This window comes from Solea solea, chromosome 19 (assembly GCF_958295425.1).
Source record: "Solea solea chromosome 19, fSolSol10.1, whole genome shotgun sequence".
NCBI classification, from domain to species: Eukaryota; Metazoa; Chordata; class Actinopteri; order Pleuronectiformes; family Soleidae; genus Solea; species Solea solea.
In genome coordinates, this window is record NC_081152.1 from 16,640,468 (window position 1) to 16,660,990 (window position 20,523).

General features: G+C 39.9%; 2 protein-coding genes across 8 annotated transcripts; both read left to right on the top strand.

Moving 5' to 3' along the window:
- Nucleotides 1-1,598: 1,598 nt before the first annotated feature.
- rassf6 (Ras association domain family member 6) lies at nucleotides 1,599-11,598 on the top strand. 3 transcript variants are annotated; one of them, XM_058617292.1, is made up of 11 exons: nucleotides 1,599-1,768; nucleotides 4,951-5,027; nucleotides 5,958-6,036; nucleotides 6,167-6,348; nucleotides 8,575-8,669; nucleotides 8,769-8,968; nucleotides 9,089-9,190; nucleotides 10,020-10,071; nucleotides 10,195-10,313; nucleotides 10,861-10,958; nucleotides 11,290-11,598. In XM_058617292.1, exons 2-11 carry the CDS (start codon nucleotides 4,957-4,959, stop codon nucleotides 11,363-11,365), a joined length of 1,074 nt encoding a protein of 357 aa, XP_058473275.1. In that variant the 5' UTR covers nucleotides 1,599-1,768; nucleotides 4,951-4,956; the 3' UTR covers nucleotides 11,366-11,598. The 3 variants fall into 3 exon arrangements, with proteins under 3 accessions (XP_058473275.1, XP_058473274.1, XP_058473276.1); XM_058617291.1 differs by having other exon boundaries at nucleotides 4,954-5,027; XM_058617293.1 differs by lacking the exon at nucleotides 1,599-1,768 and adding an exon at nucleotides 3,755-4,777.
- Nucleotides 11,599-12,856: 1,258 nt separating this feature from the next.
- On the top strand, nucleotides 12,857-20,513 carry LOC131446014 (uncharacterized). Of its 5 annotated transcripts, XR_009233871.1 has the most exons (9): nucleotides 12,857-14,022; nucleotides 14,433-14,604; nucleotides 14,749-14,912; nucleotides 17,018-17,131; nucleotides 17,692-17,863; nucleotides 17,996-18,636; nucleotides 19,326-19,378; nucleotides 20,180-20,267; nucleotides 20,428-20,513. XR_009233871.1 is itself a non-coding variant. In XM_058616896.1 (6 exons), exons 1-6 carry the CDS (start codon nucleotides 13,135-13,137, stop codon nucleotides 18,541-18,543), a joined length of 2,058 nt encoding a protein of 685 aa, XP_058472879.1. In that variant the 5' UTR covers nucleotides 12,857-13,134; the 3' UTR covers nucleotides 18,544-19,239. The 5 variants fall into 5 exon arrangements, 1 of the variants encoding a protein (XP_058472879.1); XR_009233870.1 differs by lacking the exons at nucleotides 20,180-20,267; nucleotides 20,428-20,513 and having other exon boundaries at nucleotides 19,326-19,681; XR_009233872.1 differs by lacking the exons at nucleotides 17,018-17,131; nucleotides 20,180-20,267; nucleotides 20,428-20,513 and having other exon boundaries at nucleotides 19,326-19,681.
- The last annotated feature ends 10 nt before the right edge of the window (nucleotides 20,514-20,523 follow it).

A 20,523-nucleotide genomic window follows, 5' to 3' on the forward strand; every position in this document is an offset into this window, starting at 1 on the left:
ACAGTGATATTTATAGGTGATGATATAGGTGTTGTGGTCTTTGTGCTGTTGTGGGACACGTGCAGCTGGCAGGTTGTTGTTAGTCCAGCGACAGTGTCTGGTGTTAGCTGTCTCCGCCACTAGATGGTGCTCTCTTCCCATCACACACACGGTGAAGTAATAAAGTGGAATCTTCTGTTTTTGGTTTTTTATTTTCATTTACGTAAATGTGTGTAAATTTCAATACAGTACAGGAGAATATGAATCCCACATAAGAAGGAAGGAAAAAGAAGTATTATTTTGTCATGTGTCACTGACTCAGCAACATTATCCCTGATTCCTTCACCCTGATCCTCTGGCTCCCTCTTGTGCCTCAGGCGTGAATTGCACCTCAGTGAGTCTTGACCCTGTAGTGAAGTGCTGCAGAGCAGTTGCATAATTCACGTTATTTGATAAGAGTTTAAAGAGTTTACATATTCATTAACTCTCTGTCTCACTCACTTTATTTGTTTTACATTTCACACCCTGCTTCATCACACACACACACACACACACACACACACACACACACACACACATACCGTGGTAATTCCAGCCCCTCCCCACCTTTCCGGTCACATGATTCGCCCACGTCCACCTCCACCTGCTCCTCATTAACTCGTTAGCTGCCATACTTAAAATCTGGGCTTTTTTTGGTGGGGTTTGGCCGAAGCAACAAACAAAGCAAACACATTTCCAGGAAATTCTTCTTATTTGCCATCTTTTCACATTGTTTTTGGCATGAAAAATGATACATTTTATGGGTTTTGTGCAAAGGTATTGTAATTATTAATGTCTGCTGGGGAAAACATTAATGCGTATGAACTTTGGAAGGTGCCTATAGGCCAGAACATTGACAAAAAGCATCTTGGAGCTATAAACTAAACAGGAAATCTGCCAAATGTTTGTATTTCTAAGGTCTACTACTGATGCTGTCTTCCCATGCTATAGGAATTACGTTAAATGCGAGTTCCTAACGTGCAAAATGCACACAAACGCACCCTCGTGTCGTAATTTCCAGTGAGAAGTTGGGAGAAGATGTTGACATACGACTTCCCGAGTGGAAATGACTTTAAAAATTGATCAATTTCAACCAATGTTAACATTTTTATGTTAGAGTGTTCAATAACCAGGCGGTAAATATTCATATTTGTCCCAAACTTCACATGTCAAGACAAGAGTTTGATATATAATACATGTAAGACGATTCCTCTCTATTGTGTTCTCGTATATAAATATAGCAGCTGAAATCTGGCAGATCCAGCTATGAATTGTGGCTACTCAGTTAAAATGTCACTATAATATAATGTAATATAATGTAGTTTTGAATTTTATAGTGGTATTTTATACAGTATGATTTAGTGGTATATAGTATAAAGTAGCAGTATTCCAGGAATAGTAATAGTAGAGAGTTTCTGCTCTCCCACTTCTTTTTTGTTCATTCTCTCCCTCTGGACACACACACACACACACACACACAGAGGCTGAGGAGACGAGTCATATCTGGTGTCAGTCGGCTCCTCCCTCTCCATGCTGTCTCAACGTGTCCTGCAATAATTAACCAGCTGCTGTGGGTTCACCTCCTCACACACACACTCACTCACACACTCATCACCGCACTCTGGACTGAACACACACACACACACAAACACACCTACACACGCACATAGACACACACACGAGGCACAAAACTTCCAACATGGAGTGAACCAACTTTATTTGTTAGAAGATCATGAGACCGGCTGGTCAGGTAGGACTAAATCTGATCCCTGATCTCTTTATATTTCCTGTTTTGTGTTTTTGAAGGGAAACTAAAAGCAAATGGAACGACAACATCCACCAGTTCAGTGGAAATGTTTGTATTCAATGACACAAAAAAAGATATTTCCTGATACTTTTCATTAAAGAATAACTGAGTCGTTTTCTAGTAGCATATGAGATTATAATCTATAATGACTGCACTCACACAGCCATAACCTTAAAACATTATCATGTTTTAATAACTTGAGAAACATACGGAAACGTGCATGTTAGAGGCAAGTGTCACATACTGAGCCGGTCAAAGAATAATAAATAAATAAATAAGTCACAGAAGGGAATGAGTGGAGTTGGGGAGAATGAAAGAAGAAAAAAAGAAGAAGAGGGAAGTGATAATAATAATAATTATTAAAGGTAAAGTGAGAAACAGGGTGTGTCGTTGTGTACCTTGGCTGTTTCTCCCTCTGGCTAAGATTTTCTGGCTCACAGTTGACGTTAAAGCTTGGATATCACTGTGTACGTATAGTATTCATGTGTAAACCCCTCCCTCTGTTTGAGTGTGGTCTGTGCCGCTCCACCTCATATGGTCTTACAGGTGTTTTTACATATCTTGTATAGTTTTGCTTTTATTTCACACACAGAAATATTCATAACAATTCATACAATGAAGTGACATGAGGGAAGGTGTGGTAGAAACCTATGGCCATATAGCTATAACCTATATTATATACCCACAATAATATATATATCATATACACGTTTAAAATAATGGACACAAATCAAAAATCATGAAGAAAAATTGTCACCTGAGAATCTTTTATTTTCATTTTGCACACTTATAAACATCTATGAAGTCTTTTAATTCCACTTTTGACTTTGATGCACGGCTTGTTTAGTTCAACAATTGCTAAAAAATGTGCTAAAATAACATTATAATAACTAACAAACGGACAGATTTGATACTATATTTGCATCATAAAAACATGTCATATACCAAGGAAGCTGTTTCAATGGAATGAACAACTTTACTTTTTGGAAAAACGTTGTAAACTGTCTCTGCAGCAGCAATATTTTGTAAAAGAGAACATTAACATGTCAACCACATTATAGTTCAGTATGTTAATGATGGATTTAACTCAAATTGACTAGTAAAAATCCCAAGAGTTAAGGTTGATAGCTGTCATATTTCTCATTCCCTAATAAATCAAATATGATTATTTGTTTATTTTAAACCATTGTGTGTACTTGCAAGCTGTTAAATCCTCATCATCCTCCATTTGTTATAATCTGTCCATTTTCCATATTCCATCAGTTTCATTTTATTAATTTCTGTCACCAGCTCAGCTGCTTCTCTCCTCTAATGTTTCCACTTGTTTCAGAAGCAGTTGGCAGCATCGCAGGAAAACGTTTAACACGTCGGTTAACTTAACTCTGAGTTAAGACGACTGCAGCTGTGTTTATGAACCCTCACGCAGACAAAAACCCGACTGTCTGTGTCATGTCGACCGTTGATCAGCACTTCTCTTTTACTGTATGGTTCTCCTTTGTTGTTGACTTTCTCGTGTGACAGTGATTTATAAATCACACACACACACACACACACACACTCAGGTGTGATGTATTTGCTCGCGGGCTCTGAAAAAAGCAACATGTTGAGGCTTGAAAAGCACAAAGTGAAGCGTTTGTGCTGGTTAGTAAGACATGGCACAATAAAAGCAACAAAATCTGACTTTATTCTGCCACTATAACACACACATGTAGAGCTGGGAGTGATACTGAACCAGATTTACAGATGAGAAAGTGTGCACATTGAGTTTATTCTAATTTATGTGGTTAATTTCTAGCCTTATTAATAGACATCCACCATGTGTTGTGTCTTATTTGTGAGATTTACCCCCCCCAACCACTAGGGGGTTGTATTTCATTTCTTATATTCTGCCTGAGGCTGACTACAGCTAGTCATGCCGGCTTATTTGGGGTAACCTGTCATTTTACTCAGATCAGGATTTAAGTTTGGTTTTGATTTGTTTAATGGAAACAGAGAAAGTAAGCGTACACTTGGGAGAAAATAGATCGCTGATATCATTTCAGACACGAAGAAGGAAGAATCTGAAAAACGATAAACGATACCTACCAGCGAACAATCAGCAGCCAGTCGCACCTCCATCATCATCATCATATCAGACATTATGACGTGTGTTTTTGATAGTCACAGGTGCTGAGTCAGCATTTCACGTGCCATGATTTCACCTCTGCATATGCAGCAGTGCAGTTGTGCTTTTGCAAGAAAGACCAGTGCAGCAACGTTGGATTTCCCATAAATAATGTGGCATTTAGCACATGTAAACTTGTGGATTGTCCCTTTAAAATGTAGTTGATTTTTTGGGGGGGTTTTTTCCCCTGGTTTTGTCCCTTTTGTTTAAGCGTGAGCTGTCAATCATTACAGGGAGTGGTGAAGCTGCTGCAGAATACCTGAGATATTTCTCAGAGACAACAGGCTGAGACACAAAGAAGGTGGAGGGAGTGAAAGAGAGGACACATGACTGCTGCTGCTGCTGCTGCTGTCATGTGTGATGTGATGTGTATAATAATCCAGGAGGAGTGAAGGAAATGTTTTTAAAGGAATTTTAAAGAGAAGGAGAGAGAGAGAAAAGCCATATGGAAATCTCTGCCTCAACAACAGACCGACGGATAAACAAATGGCCGTGTCCACACACACACACACACACACACACACACTGTCATCACTGGTTACTGGGTGGAGTACTGTTATTAAATCTCTTGGAGGCAGGCACAAAAAAGAAAAAAAAGAAAGTAAAAGCACGGCTACACACAGAGAGAGGGAGGGAGAGAGAGAGAGAGAGAGAGAGAGGGATAAATATAACACAGAAACTTCAGAGAAAGAGAGAGAGACTGGAAAGAGATATTTAAAGCGCAGACAGAAGAAAGAGACACAGACAAAGAGACAGAATCAGCCATTTAAGTCACCATGTTACTGAAGGTAGGATTTCTATTCTGTTTCGTTAGGAGGACGTGCAGCGTGGTTAATGTTTGACATAATCCTCGTCGAGTGTCCTTATTTTTTTTGTCTCAGCTGCATAATCTGAGGCTCCAATCTGGAGATGAACCATGTGTGCTTTTGTTATAATTAGATCTGTATCACTATCTCTGCAGTAGCTGATGAAAACAGAGATGAACCCAGCAGCTCTGCGCCCAGTGATCCGAGCAGGAGATGGAAGGACACTGTCCAGGTGAGTCACTTTATTTACACCAAAAAAAGAAAAATTGAAATGAATGTATTCAAATTTAAAACATAAAAGAGTTTGTTCCGAGGAGTTACTATGATTCACACTGGAGCTAGATGACTTTTATAAGTATTATTGGACCAGTTTGCGCTCTAGTGTTTGGGAAATGACTGATCATTCAAACTCAAATGAGCTGCAGGTCAATGAACATCTAGTCTAACTGTTCAGTAACAGGTGAGATCTTGACATTATAACATTATATTCCATCAGGATATCACAATTAAGATATTTATGATGACATTTCACTGAATTTTCTAAGTAAAAGTGTTTGTTTTGATATGGAATGATGTATACGTCAGGATAATAACAGAAGAATAACTCTATTAATATCGAAAACGGAGAATATTCCAATCGTTCTCTTTCCGGTACATCACTACCTCACTCTTTTTTCATAATTCCTTAACCTAAAGTTGTCCGTCAACATTCGTTTCACCTCCGTAAGTCTTTAAACCTAAAGTTTGCTGCCGTCTCACTTCATTAGCACAAAACTCTTATGCAGCGGACGTGACGTAGAACCCATCCCTCTGTGTCTCCACAGACACGAAAACTAAACACTGCTGTAGTGAGAAACACAGAGGGAGAAACATGTGGAGGTGAAAGACTTCATTAATCAGCTTTAAATGGTCATTAGCCTTGTATGATTTGCTCAGATTAGATTAGATTAGTTACTTTATTGTCATTGTAAGAACATACAACAACATTCAGGTGCACCGTCAGTAACCCCACAATCATTCAGAAAAGTAAGTAAGTTCAAATGTCCATCTCACTTTAAAATGACATTCTAAGAGACATTATAATCTTTACTTTTATCATACATGATTGATGAGTTGTGTGCCGTGTTTTCACGCTGTGTGTGTGTGTTTGTGTGTGTTTTAGAGCAGAGTTCCTCTCACTGCTCAACACCTACAACTGCTTCCTGAAGGACCAGACGCAGCTGCACCTCGGTTTCTGTCAGGTAAAAATCTGTCATTCAGAAACCTGATTGATGCTATCTCCTGGTCACTGTGTTTGGATGTTTGTCATAACTTGGACTCCAAACTATCTGCTAAACCGCGCAGGTGCGTGTGCTTGTGTCTCTGTAACAGGCAGCTGATGGAGAGGTGGTCGTGGAAGGATTCCTGAATATCTGCTGGGGCGTACGGAGGCCGATCAGGCTGAAAATACAGGACGACAAACAGATGCTTCCCTTTGTCCCTGTGATTGTCCCTCTGATCCCACTGGACCCCGCCGGTCCACTCAGTCCAGTCAGTCCACTCGAAAACAAGAGGTTGGGTGCACTTGTTTTCTTCAACAACACATCCTGAGGCCATGTGACTAGAAAGTCGATCAGTTTTGCTCTGAACTGAGAAATAGACACGTTTGTTTTGTTTTAAATGCATTCTGCATGCTGCACAAACAAAAAAACCCTTCTGAAAAATAAGTCAAATATTCTTAAACTGATTTAAATTTTCTTTTAGGGTTTAAAGGTGACATCGAATGCTGGTATAGCACATATATGTTAGTAGTATGTTAGTCTACTTACATTACATTACATGTACATGTACATGTACATGTAATGTAATGTAATGTAATGTAATGTAATGTAATAATGTAATGTAATGTAGTGTAGTCTACTTACATATATTAACTTGTTTTCATGGTTAAAAACCTCCTAATCGCTGCAAACGAGCTGATCAAAATATCTCCTCACTGACACTCTCGTCAGCCGCGTTGTTTCAGACCAAAACCACACCCCCAGAACGTGGACTGTGTTGTGATTGGCCAGCCAACGAGAGCTTTCCCACTGTCCTGTGATTGGCCAGGTACCTGGAAGTGACGTAATTGGTAGGCCAGCTCTCAGATACACAGCTCCCCCTCTGGCACGGTGGATGCTCTGCATCTCAGCAGCTACAACGAGAGTAGTTCTTCTTCTTCTGCGGTTGAATGTACGCAACCGGATGTGCCCGGACTAGTGCCCGCACCGGGAGGCGCTACGGTGGTGAGAGGAGTGGTGAGGATTTCTGATGACATCATCAGCATAGGGAAGTGCCGATCCGCTTCACAGAGCCCAGGAAAACAATACAACACTATTTTCTCAGCAGTGGCTGAACTGTTTGTTCTGAAACTTTAGGGTTTCATAAACGAGGTAATGACGCAGATACACACACAAACGCAGCGTTAATTGGAGCTTCCGGTCTATGTTGGCTTTAAGAAAAAGAATCTGCTAATTTTGCTGGGCTAGATTTCTTAACACTAGCTTATAAGGCTGCAGTCACTGTAAATGTGTCTTAAAATGAGGAAAAACTGACCAAAAACTGGACAAAACTGGCCAGAATTTAAGAAAGTTGTACTGTAATTTCTCAGTAAGACAAAATGATATCACATTTCTTCTTAAAAAATGTGCTTGCCAAGATTCTTTTTATTTTTAGGCAGAAAAATGAGCACTATTTCCCATAAACAAAGCTTAATTTACTGTTATGATCAGATTAGATTAGATGAGATACTTTATTGTCATTGTAAGAATATACAATGAAATGCAGGTGCACCGTCAGGATGTGGACCCATGAATAAAATAAAATAAATAAAATAATAAGTAATAAACATATCCATTCATTCATTTAACCCCACACTCATTCATTCATCATGCAGTTATGTAATTATCTTAATAAGATAAAATTATATTATATTTCTTCTTATTGTTTTATTTTTAGGCAAAAAAAAAAAAGAAACAAAGCATATTTTACGCTTTGTTGAAACTCAATTTTTGCAGTGCACCACAGTCACACCCAGTTCTGCTGTTACCACATTTCCAGATAAAGTCCTCAAATTAACTTTAACTACGATAGACGTCCACTCTAATGCCGTTTCGTCTGTTTTTTAGTGTGTTTTTTTTCTCGTTGTATTCTGATGTGGCCCATCTGATTTAAAGTTGAGTGTGTTGTGTGTTCAGCAGTCGTTTTCTTCTTCTACATCTTGCTAGTGTGAAAATCCCAGTTAATCAGCAGTTTCTGTCTTTCACCAGCGGCCGTGCCACGTTCAGAGTCACTTCAATCACATTTCTTCCTCGTCCTCATGCTCAGTGTGTGCGCTGCGTTGCTGTCATGTGACTGATTGATTAGACAGTTGCAGCTGTGATAGTGAAAGTGAATCAGGACACAACAGTTTCCCATTGTTCTACTTACCAACACATTTGCCTCTTTTTTTTTTACAGAGGTCATGGCAACAGAGATGATTGTGTGCAGATGCTTGGCAACAGACGTGAACTCAAGTCAACAATGGCTTTTGTGTTTCTCTGCATTAACTTTCATTTCAGTTCCAAATATTATTATCTTTTTTTTTTTTGATGACATAAAGCAGCATAGTAAGGGGTCCTGCCCCACAGTGACCTCTAATCTCCACTTGAGCAACAGTTTCCTCGTGTTTCTTTATCCTTTGTATCAAAAAAAATTAGCTCATAAAGCTCATTGTTATCATTTAAATGTGAGTGTTGTGTGTCTTCTCTCTGCCTCTGCAGGGGAATGACACGGTGGGGAGAATACGCCGACCTTCACCAGATAGACGAGATTTCTGAGACGGCACAGGAAACCGTCGTCACCTGTCCTCTGCCAGGTGTTTCATCGCTTATTAACATTTCATTCAACCTTAATTCATTCATAATATCAACTGAAGACGAGCGTGGATGTGTGTCTTCCCCTCACACTCCAAAAGGCCCCGTCGTTTACGAGACCACCACGCTGCGTCCCGTGAGGCAGAAGAACGCAGAGCTGGAGGACGAGTCCAACCTGTTCCGCTGCATGAGCGACGCCTCGCTGGTCAAGAGGAGGAGAGGCAGAGGAAAGACAGCCGCGCAGAGAGAGAAGGAGAGACAGCATCGCTTCTCCATCAACGGACACTTCTACAACTATAAGGTAGAAACTCCTCTGTTAATCTTCTATTCAATGATTCTACATCAGATCCAAACAACCCCCTCTTTCGCTTTCCATACAATCACTGAATCATTATTAACTTCGTCCTGTTTTTTGCTCCAGACCTCAATCTTCACTCCGTCCTTCGGTACCGCGACGAAAGTTCGTATCTCCAGCAGGATGAACACAAACCAGGTCATTGAAGAGCTACTGAACAAGTTCAAGGTCAGTTTCTTTACATAATGGCTGCAATCATTTTAAATCCAGTCAGTGGAATGTATGCACTACAGAAGAGGATTGGGGCCAGATATAAAAAAAAAATAAAAATATTGGCAAATAATTCTGGATTTTTTTATAATTTATAATAATTATTTTTTAAATTTTGTTTCCAAATAAATTCATATCCTCTTCCATAATCTACTGTATCCAGACACTGGGTATAAAAAGTCGACATCCGGTTTGTTGGATGAGGCCCACCTGGAAGTAAGAATATACTGAAGAGCCACCAAAGGGCAACTCTACTGGTTGCAAAAAGAAGTCTAATGGAAAACAAGCTTCTACTTCTGTCTTGATCTATAACATCAGTAAACAGTTAATGATCACAATCCCTAGTTCTAGTTTCTTCTGATCACAATCCCTAGTTCTAGTTTCTTCTTCAGTAGCACATGAACTATGTTGCCATGAAGAGGAAAAGAGATGATAACACATGGTATTCTCATAATCGATAAATCTGTCGAATATTGATGATGATATTCTCAAATGTGTCGTTTCGTCGTTCTGTCTTTAAGTATTAAGCAAAGAAACCAGACAATATTCACAATTAAGCAGCTGAAACATCTGAAAACATTGGTTTGATTTTTTTTTTTTTTAAAAAACAAAAAAAACACGATTAATCGGTTGTCAAAATGTCATTGATTAATCGTTGCAGCCCTACAGCTAGTCATATTGAGATTCTTATAGGTGACCCAATAGATATAATCTATCATTAAGGTGGACTTAACATGACTTAACCCTGCACTAATATACTGTATACTGATGTCTTTCCATCACACAGATAGAGAACGACCCGCAGGAGTTTTCTCTCTACTGTGTTCACCAGAGTGGAGGTATGTGTTTTTTACTTATTATTTCTGTTTTTACAGTTAAACACAGGGAATGTAACACAAAATGCTCCACTGCACTGACATGATGTGTGTGTATGTGTGTGTGTGTGTGTGTGTGTTGTCCAGAAAAGAAGAAGCTCGGTAACAGAGATCAGCCTCTGTGGGAGCGAATACTGCAGGGACCCTCTGATGACATCATGAAGATCTTTCTGATGGACATGGACGAACGGGAAGTCAGCAACGACGTGAGTGCGATTGTCCGTCCTCCTGACGCACAGAACAATACAGATACATTAGATGTGTGTATATATATATGTATATATATATATATATATATATATATATATATATATATATATATATATATATATGCTCAGTGGCCACTTTATTAGGTACACATGAAATCTTCTTTTGTCACCATTAGTGATATAAAGACCTGACATTGAAGATATCACAGATAATGACGGACTGTTTCTTCATATACAGTTGTGTTATGAGTCTTGTAAAACAGCTTGAAAATTATAGTCCAGAGGTCTCAAACTCGCGGCTCAGGGGCCACTTGCGGCCCCTCCATCAATTTCATTATTTACTCTATCAAGAAAGAGTCTTCAATAAATATTTAATTGACATTCCCTCGTATTGTAAAAGCAAATAAACACGTCCTGAGCCAAAAGACTTATTATTTGGTAAATGAAAAATGGTGCATTTACAAGTAGGAACAGTCTAGCTTACTTTAAAGTTGCTGTCAAGTTTCTTTTTCACCATTCCTCTCTCTCTCTCTCCGACTGTCAGGTAGCCCAGTATCTGAACTTGGAGCTTCCGATCCTGAAGCAGATTCTACTGAAACTCAGAGAGGAGGAGCACAGAGAGATCCAGAGGGTCGTAGAGAAGTAAGTGTCACATTCCACACATACTTGGTTCAAGAACATCTGTGCTTTAGTTACTTTTGAAGTCTTTTAAAGGATAGAACTGTGACATGAAATGTCATCAATGTTTAAAACAGTATGCCTTGTATTTGCATGTTTTATTCACCTGTATATCAAATGTGCTTCATGTCAAGGAAGTCATTGTAGTAACATATTCTGGCCAGACGATGGCGCCAATTTGTTAAATTACCTTTTGCTGGATTGGCATGTGTGTTCTTGTGTGTTTGTTCTTGTGTGTTTTCTCACATGTGTTCTCATGTGTGTTGTCTTGTGTGTGTTCTCACGTGTGTGTCAGGTATCACAAGCATCACAGACTCCTGTCCCGTATGTTGAGCTCCAAGGTGTTGCCTCATATTGAGACCAGTGTCTGACCCCCCGGTGTTCTGCGTCTCCGACACATGACCCCTCATTCACCCACCACAAAAAGAAACAACTTAGTTTGGACAAATTTTTATATTCTTAATAGACAAAATACATGATAGGCCCATTTTGTTTTTTTCAATTTGACAAAGCAGGTCACTTTGGGTTTTTATTCACAAAATGATTTTTTAAACTGTAAGAAGTTGTAAATAACTGTAAATAAATGTTGTTTGCTGAAAATGTTCCGATGGTCATGTTTATTGAAGTTCCTTTTTTTTTACCTTTCTATGAACACAATATATAATAATGACTAAAACCCATCAAATTCCTAATAATATCTTAATTAATAATTGATTAATTATTAAAAACTCATCAAATTCCTAATAATATCTTAATTAATAATTGATAACTCCTTTATTGCCATTGTATATACTCAATACAACAAAATTGCAAGTTCTCCCCCAAAAGTTGCTTAAAAAACACATTCACATGCAACACACAAACAATATTTTTACAATCATACATGTGTAATCAATTAAATTATTATATAAGTTATATTTAAATGTCTGTTGCTCTGAATTTGTATAAGGTTTACTGTATATGTGTTTCAAGGCAGTAATGGAGCAATATTTATTATGACAGGCACAACAATAAACAGGTTACAGCTGATCAATGTACAGGATTCTTTCAGACAATTTGTTCCCAGTCTGGAAGCAATTAAAGGAGAAATAAAGAGTGGAAAGTCGTTAAAACGTGAAGCTCTTTTCTCTGTGAGTGATTGCGTGAAAGAAAATGCCTACAAGTGGAAAACACTGTTTAATGGTGTAGTGAGGAGTGAGCTGTTCTGTCCTGGACTCTTTAAAAAAACCTCATACCAGTCCAGGAGACAGTCCCACGTTACCCGGCACTGACTCTAATTTTCCTCTAACATGATGAAGAATGAGGTTCCAGGAGAATAAATGCTTAACTGGCTGTTTCCATGTGACGCTGGCCAGGGAGAACAAAACTGCAACATTTGTCTTCTCAGAAAAATGGAAAGAGTGTCTTATCCAAGTGACTTATCCCATTTTCTGCACTTTGAGATTCTTTTATTGTTATTACTGCAGAAAACAGCACATACGTCTCCCTGAATTTTAACACTGTATCCAGATACAGACATTTGCAAATATACATATTATAAATGTAAAAAAGTATTTATGTACATTCAAAATGAAGAAAAATACAAAGTGGATTTAAATAAAAATGATTTTCTATGCTTTAAGAGTCAGTCACTGTACTGCTGCAGAAACAATATGATGAAGTTACTGTGTGAATTCACCCATTGACATATTTTTAAATTAAATAAAGACTATATGTACAAATACTGGTAGCTTAATTATGAAAAACTTAATTACAAAACTGGACGTTAAAAACATATTTACGGCCCACATGCAGTACCGCCACGGCCCACTAGAGGCCCTCTAGTGTACAGGGTATTGAAAACTACACCTCCCATGATTCTTAGGGTCATGGACGAGCGTTCTCTTCTCCCCGAATCACTGAGCAGAGACAAGTAGAGCTCGTTTCAACAAATAAAGTTAAGTTCGTAGTGATACATTTATATTACTACTGTGTTTTGTAAGATAATGTGCTTCACTCGCACTCGGACACGACAAACGTGGCGACGAGGACCGGTGGATTAGCTCACCGCGCTTTTTTTGGACTCTTCAGTGAAGCGGAAGAAGATGCTAGAACTCGACAGAAGCTAGCAAGAGCTAGCAAAACAACAGCATCGGGACCGATGGCGGCCGTCGGCGGCTTGTGCTTCGATGAGGACACTGAAAGTTTCCACACGTATGAGCAACGGTTCGCACAGTTTGTGGAAGCCTGCGAGATTCCGCAGGGCAAACAAGGGGCTGTTTTCCTATCCGTGGTTGGTGCTAAGACGGTTGCGTTATTGGTGGACTTGCTAGCACCGAGAACGCCGTCAGAATGCTCGCTTGATGTCATTCTGAACGCGCTGAGAGACGTTCTGAAGAAAAACGTTCTCCGAGATCGTTACACGTTCCGTGCACGAAAGCAACAACGTGGAGAGCCACTATCAGAATATGTTGACGCTCTAAAGGGACTGACAGCGACTTGTGAGTTCGGCGAGCAGATAGAAGAACATCTCCGGGATCAGCTAGTTTATGGAATCCGTAGTGAGGAGCTACGAACTAAGCTGTTCGTCGCTGCATGTGGAGAACAGCTGGAATGGGATAAAGTAGTGGACATTGTGAATAACTTTGAGTCCACCACTCGCAGTCTGATAACCTCTTCAGATGGTGAGAGCAGCTCCAAAGCGAACCAGGGCAGGAAACGAAAACCAAGTGTCAGTGGAGACAATGTGTGCACCAGATGCCAGACAGAGGGACATGCAGCTGATACGTGCGAATACGAAGAGTCCCAGTGCAACAAGAAACAACTGGCAGAGCGAACATGTGGGAATACATCGACCGAAGACGCTGCCAACCACGGCGGCGGGGCTAGCGGACAACCCACCGCCGAGAATGTGTCTGCAAGCCCGGGGACCACAGTTTTAACCGGCCCCAGGTTCAGGCGGATACACGTTGTCATACCACGGAGCACAGCGCTTCAACTGTCTCGGGACCAGAAGTTTAAAACCGAAGACGACAAAGACGATTCGAATGTGAGTATAGCATGGAATGTGAAATTATTTTTACTTCTGATGTAAAACCATTATTGTGAATATTTGAATCACAAGGGAAAGTTTATGTTAGCTACTCTAAGTCATTTTAATGAAAAAGAGCCCCCCGAGACGCACTTACACCTAGGGGGAGTAAGCCCTGCAGTACGCCGTAGTGATGTGTCGTTCGTGAACGATTGGTTCAATATGAACTAATCTTTTATATGACTCGGGAGTAATGAGTCGTCTCAATGAGACGGGGATTGGCTGCAGCCTGCAGCCTGGAGCCTCTCGTCTCATGCAATCACCTCTCTGGTCCTCCCGTCTCATGCATGGGCGTGTACAACCCAGAGTGCTAAAGTGAGTTTAATGGTTGCATAACCTAATGGTTTGTTTGTATGATTTTCTCTAAGCTACACACCAGTATTTTCAAGTCGAACAGCCCCCCACTGGTGACGAGGTGCACAGTGTGCTGTTCGCACTTCCACTGCCCGCTATGTGCCACTGACATATACAAGCCTCGGTGTAGGGCAAAAGTTCAGAAGCACTTCGAGTTGCATATTAAAAATGCTGTTCATCATAAAGGTTAGTTCTGTCAGCTTTCTGCCATGCCATTATCATTTGATTGTTTCCACTGCTACTAAGTAACCTTACCAATGTTACGATACACACTACTCTAGTTTGCTTTGTCTCACAAGGTAAGCCTGTAACGCTCTTGTCCCTTCTTAGATTTCTGCATAACAAAATGTCACCAGGCCTGCAGGAGTGGTAGTGGCAATAGTGGCCACTTCCACTGCCCTTTCTGCCCTAAGACTGTCATAAGAAGACAGGATGCCATCAGGCATTTGGAGATCTGCCTGCAAGATCTCAACAGTGACCAATTGCCTATATTGGTGAGGATGTGTGTTCATTTGTTAAAAATCAAACTTAAAACATGTTAATTAAAACGTGCAATTAAACCTCTGTGTGTTTTTCAGGTGTGCAATAGAATAGTGTATATTTATGTATATAATAGTACATTTTAAATGTGCGTTTTGAAGTAGTGCTTACATTTATGATACACAAATCGATCACACAACATGAGAAAGTGCCAGCATTTTAAAAGACAGATCATCACACAATGTAATACCCAATGAATATCCATAAATATTGGCCAGAAAAATTAGTGCATGCCAGGTATTTTATACTATGCTTTGAAACAGAGTGGCTGTTTGTGTAGTCACTTTTTTTTGCAAAAAAGACATGGTCATAAGACGGTAGATCACAAGTATGCTTTTGTTTTGTTTTTGCCATACCCACAGGGTATGTTGGAAGAGGAAGGCGAGGGGAGTTGCGGGGGATCTACTCCGAAGATCCCCACCCTAGATTCTGCAACCAATTCTGTCAGAATTAGTTGCAGAATGACAGAATGAGTAAAAACACGAAATAAAAAATCCCACTCGAATACAATGTGATTTAATTTTTTATATATTTTTTTAAACAGTTTACTGATATTTTACATACAAAACAACTAATTAAATCGAAAAAAAAATTAAACCTACCATTGAACTTGTTGAAACTAACCAACAGAGGCTCTGTATTCTGCGTAAGAATGACTTCCCACAACTCTTATGTTACTTCCAATGATGTGGTTATCTGATATAGATATTGAACAATACATTTTTTTTGCAATATTTACTATTCATTTTATGTTCTGTATATTTTTCCATCTGGTATTTTTTATAAGTATTAGTATAAGTATATGCTAATATGTATTAGCATGATTACTTTTACCCTTTGGGGCCACACGGTGGTGTAGTGGTTAGCACTCTCGCCTTGCAGCGAGAAGACCCGGGTTCGAGCCCCGGTTGGAACAAGGGCCTTTCTGCATGGAGTTTGCATGTTCTCCCCGTGTGTGCGTGGGTTCTCTCCGGGTACTCCGGCTTCCTCCCACAGTCCAAACACATGCAATGTGGGGATAGGTAAATTGAACACTCTAAATTGACCATAGGAGTGAGTGTGAGAGTGAATGGTTGTTTGTCTCTATCTGTGTGTAGCCCTGCGATGGACTGGCGAACTGTCCAGGGTGTACCCCGCCTATCGCCCGATGTAGCTGAGATTGGCACAGCACCCCCCGCGACCCTCTGGCAGAGGATAAAGCGGTAGATGATGACTGACTGACTGACTTTTACCCTTTGGTTAAAACACAATTATTAACATGACCCGACGCAAGCTTTTATTTTGAAAATTATAAAATAAGCAAGGTGGCACGAGACGAGAGGCTCCAGACTGGAGCCATACACTTTGGCCTTTACTGAGGCATATCCAGGCAGGTTAAATTGTGGAGCATAAATCTCACGTTGAACAATACATTTTACACAATTTACAAGTGTCATTTTATGTTTATGGTAACAGACGAGCGGTTCCCGACGCAAGCTTTTATTTTGAAAAATATTTTCCTTAGGGGCGTGGATTCATGGCTCGAGACAGGTCGGCACAAGAGGTGATGGCATGAGACAAGAGGCTCTGCAGCCATACACTCTTGGTCTCAATGAGTGATTCATTCTGTGTCACGAGCAGTAAGCACAACAGTTCGTTCATACGGATCGGTCTCTCGTTCATTTGTCACGTGATGGCTACCTAGTCATGCTGTTAAACAACAATGGCAGGGAGGATACAGGACACAAGTCACTTTATTGTGGTGTGTATTTGCTTTCCTAGGTTTTCATATGTATTATATGTATATATTTATTATACTATTATATATTATTATATATTTATTTGTCAGCTGAAGCAAACCATGTTTCCTTCAGTGTTAAGTGTTTGTCCGTAAAACACAAAGGTGCCTATCTTACATATTTACAAGTATGAATGTTACTCCCTTCATTTCTGTCTTACAGAGTACAGGATGATTAAGTGTGGGTTAAGTTGTCGGTGGGCAACTCATTTTCATTGCTGCTATTGTGCAGCAACAATAATAAATGAGTTGCAATTTACAAAGCACTTGAAAATTCACCAGGAGGAGGAGCATGCTGCAGCCCCTGCACAACACTTTGTGGCCCCTGTGCAGCAGTCTTTGGCCCCCGCTCAGCACCCAGAGGCCCCTGCTCAAGTCCCCGCTCAAGCCCCCACGGTGAAATTATAGAAACAACTTGTAAATGATGTATTAATCCATCAATAAATGCTTCTAATTTTAAAAAGGGATTTAGAAAACAACATGGAATTATATTATATAATTACATTATAATCACTCTCTCTCTCTATACATATAATATAATTATATTTTAATCTATATAATATGCTGCATTGACGTTTGAGAATGTGCTGCCTAACCTCCGCCACTAGATGTCACTCAAACGTTTAGCCACGCCCACATTTAGCCCAGCCCCGATCTGCGTACTGCAGCCAGGTGCAATTGGACGCCCTTTCACCTAGGGGTCGGAATCACATTGTACCTGGACCATCCACAATATCACGATACAACAATGCTGTGATAATCAATATATTGCAAGACAATCAGATAGCAATATATATATATATATTTTATTTATTTATTTTTTTTTTTTCTTTAAACTGTGAACATCTAATCGAAGAGGTCACTACAATGTCTTTTGGCGCAGTACTAGGCTTATACCTTATGTCTGTAATGATCTCTGTTATCAGTTTGACTAAATTGGCTTTCTCTGCTTCAAGATGCATATCACAATTCAACGAGGGAAATCCTTGCCGACGCTGAAGAGATGCACCAGGTGTTGCGACCGCTACCACTGCCCCTTCTGTCTGCCGTCATTTTTTCAACCCGCCCAGTTGAACAAAGTCAGGACCCACCTCATGAATCATTTCACGCGGGCAATTCTCCATGAAGGTAACATTTGCAAATATTCCCTTTGGAAAAGCAGAAGGAAGTGTAATGCGCCTGTGCCTTTGAATGCAGCAAGCATGAATGTAAAATTTCGTAATATTCATAATGTTCATTTAATTTTTTTTTGTCTTTTAGGATATAACATTCACAGGTGTGGCTTGGATTGCAGACCACAGTTGCATTATCACTGCCTGTACTGCAATTTAACGCCTTTCCGAAAAGTGGACTTCGTCAAGCACCTTTCCGTCTGCAAGAAGAAACGCTCTGCCATAACCCCCATCTCGTCCACTTCAACAACCTCATCCACCCCACCTCTGGCGACCCCCGTCAGTCCACCTCCAGATCCAGAAGGCACCCCCATTCCAGCCCCAGCTACCCCACAACCGAAAAAGGCCCACGCGAAGCCAGTACAGCACAAACATTGTCCCATTTGTAAACTTCTTGTGAACAGGAAAAATTTAAAGAAGCACATCGAAAGGAGACACACAAGTAAGCGCGAGGACATAGCGGCTGCCTTTCATCTTCAGAGTGGATGCGTGGATCAAGAAATCTATATTGACAAATCTTTTTTTGACGCTAGTACTCATGTTCAAAAGAAAGTATGCGGGGAACGTCAACATGTGTCCTGTGAATTAAGTCAGTGCCAGGTTGAAATGGAGTTGGCGTGCAGTGCAGTCATCTGAAATCTGTAACACGCCGTGAAAACTACTGCAAAGAAAACCAAAAGAACTGATCTCGACGGAAGTGCATTTCATCTTTGTTGTCTATTTTCAGAGGTAGGCCTAACTGTAATTTATTTGTGCATGTTTGTGCACAGTTTTCACTTCTGTATTGATAAAATACTATGGTTGATTTTAATATTTAAAATTAATCATTTTCTATTGGTAGTCCATTTTTTATATATATGGCCTGGCAAAGTGAAGAGGCTGAAAAGATCTTCCTGTCTGGTCCCCAATATTCATTACACAGTCTGACTAAAATCGGGCTAGTCTTAGTCAGACTAACATAAATGGTTAATGCGATTCATAGTCCAATTACTCCTGCATGTTTACGCTTAGTCAGACTGGAGTCGGACTTGGCGTTCTGCTCATGCACCAAAATATCCTCCCCCGTCCTTCAACGCCATCCTTCGGACAGCGCAGCAATGATCCGCCTCATCATCCGTCTCGCCATTCGCTGTTTTAATTTTTGTGACATAAAAGTCAAAAGGAGACTGATTCAATATGCACTAGCTTATAGAGAGATAGAGCGCCACCTACAGCGGCAGAGACATCCAATAAATCAATTTTCTCCTCCACATCGGACTCTTCAAGTTGTCCAGTTGTCTGACTGTACATGTAAATGAATGTCATTAAATAAACAACTATTTGCTAGTCTTACTTAAGTATCTTACTTAAGTTTGTCTTAAGTATCAATTTAACTGTATTTGTGATCTGATTAATTACCTTTTCCCCTTATGTTTCAGTGAAGTGGATGAATTTCTCTCAAGACATTTTCAAACAACTGAGGAAGTAACTGGTATGTAGTGCTCTGACTTCACAATCTTGGGTTTGAACAGTGAGGAGCGAGAACAAGTCAAAAGTCAACAACATGTTATGTTCTATTTAAATGAGTTTTTCTTGTCTCTGGCTCCAGAAATGGAAACTTTAGTATACCCGAGCTTGGTGCTGCAGCAACATCACTCTGGGAACTTTGTTCCGTTGTTTGTGTTCATTTCACTTCTGTTCAGTTTTATTTCCAGACCCAAGGTCTTTTACATGTTTTTTTTTTTTTTTGGACTATGACTGTAATACATAAATTAAAAAAGAAAGGTGAAAAATTGGCTGCTAAAGTCATTCTTAGTATATAAAAGAAACACATTTCCTCTCTCTCTCTCCAACTTAAAACTATCTAGTTAAGATCTAGTAATTTATGAATTCCATTCCTTCTTTACTATGCTCCACAAGGACTCTACTAATTCAAACCTTTGGTTATAAACCAGTGAATTTGAACAGTATACAAATATAGATATGAAGTATAATGGTTAAAAGAAACTATGCACCAATAATAATCAGGAAAATTAAAGACAAACCGTAAGCATTCTTCTTAAAGTCTGAACTATAAAATGTGTCCACACAACCTCCAGGCAACACTGTATGCAAGTGCATGGATATCTGTGAATATAAATCTAACATTAAAACCACACGCTTACCTTTTCTTCTTCGAGTCTAGATGAGCTCCGCCTTCTCCCGTCACGCAAAGTAAAAGACACGTGACACCTTTGGGTGGAGACGGTGAATCAAAAGCATGTTGACGTGTTTGGTTTGCGTGTGTCCGCAGAGGATGAGCTGTGCCAACATGTCGGTCACGCGACGTCACCTCAAGAGTTCAGCTCAAGTTCAGCAGCGGTTATTCAAAAATCGACCACGTACGCACACATGTACTCTCTACTTTAAAAAAAACACATGCATGTACTCTTTTACTTTTTTGCATTTGAGGTCATTTATCCTAAATGTCCTCCGCCTCGTCTGTGCCCTTGGGTGTTTCCTCTTGGAGCTTTAACCTTCATGTAAACGTTTGTTTTTAAGGGTCAACTCATTGTCTTTTTAAAGACTTTTATGTCTGTCCACAACAGTGGTTCCTCCCCTTTTTGGCTGTGTATAAAATCAAGACCACAGCCTCTG

What these genes read in the sequence shown, in the direction of transcription:
- rassf6 (XM_058617291.1), top strand. An exon ending in GACACTTCTACAACTATAAG is followed by an intron (nt 8,969 to 9,088) that starts GTAGAAACTCCT and finishes TTTTTGCTCCAG; the next exon opens with ACCTCAATCTTCACTCCGTC. An exon ending in CTGTGTTCACCAGAGTGGAG is followed by an intron (nt 10,072 to 10,194) that starts GTATGTGTTTTT and finishes TGTGTTGTCCAG; the next exon opens with AAAAGAAGAAGCTCGGTAAC.
- LOC131446014 (XM_058616896.1), top strand. Translation starts at nt 13,135, where the DNA reads ATGGCGGCCGTCGGCGGCTTGTGCTTCGATGAGGACACTGAAAGTTTC. An exon ending in ACGACAAAGACGATTCGAAT is followed by an intron (nt 14,023 to 14,432) that starts GTGAGTATAGCA and finishes ATTTTCTCTAAG; the next exon opens with CTACACACCAGTATTTTCAA. An exon ending in TCCCCGCTCAAGCCCCCACG is followed by an intron (nt 17,132 to 17,691) that starts GTGAAATTATAG and finishes CTCTGCTTCAAG; the next exon opens with ATGCATATCACAATTCAACG.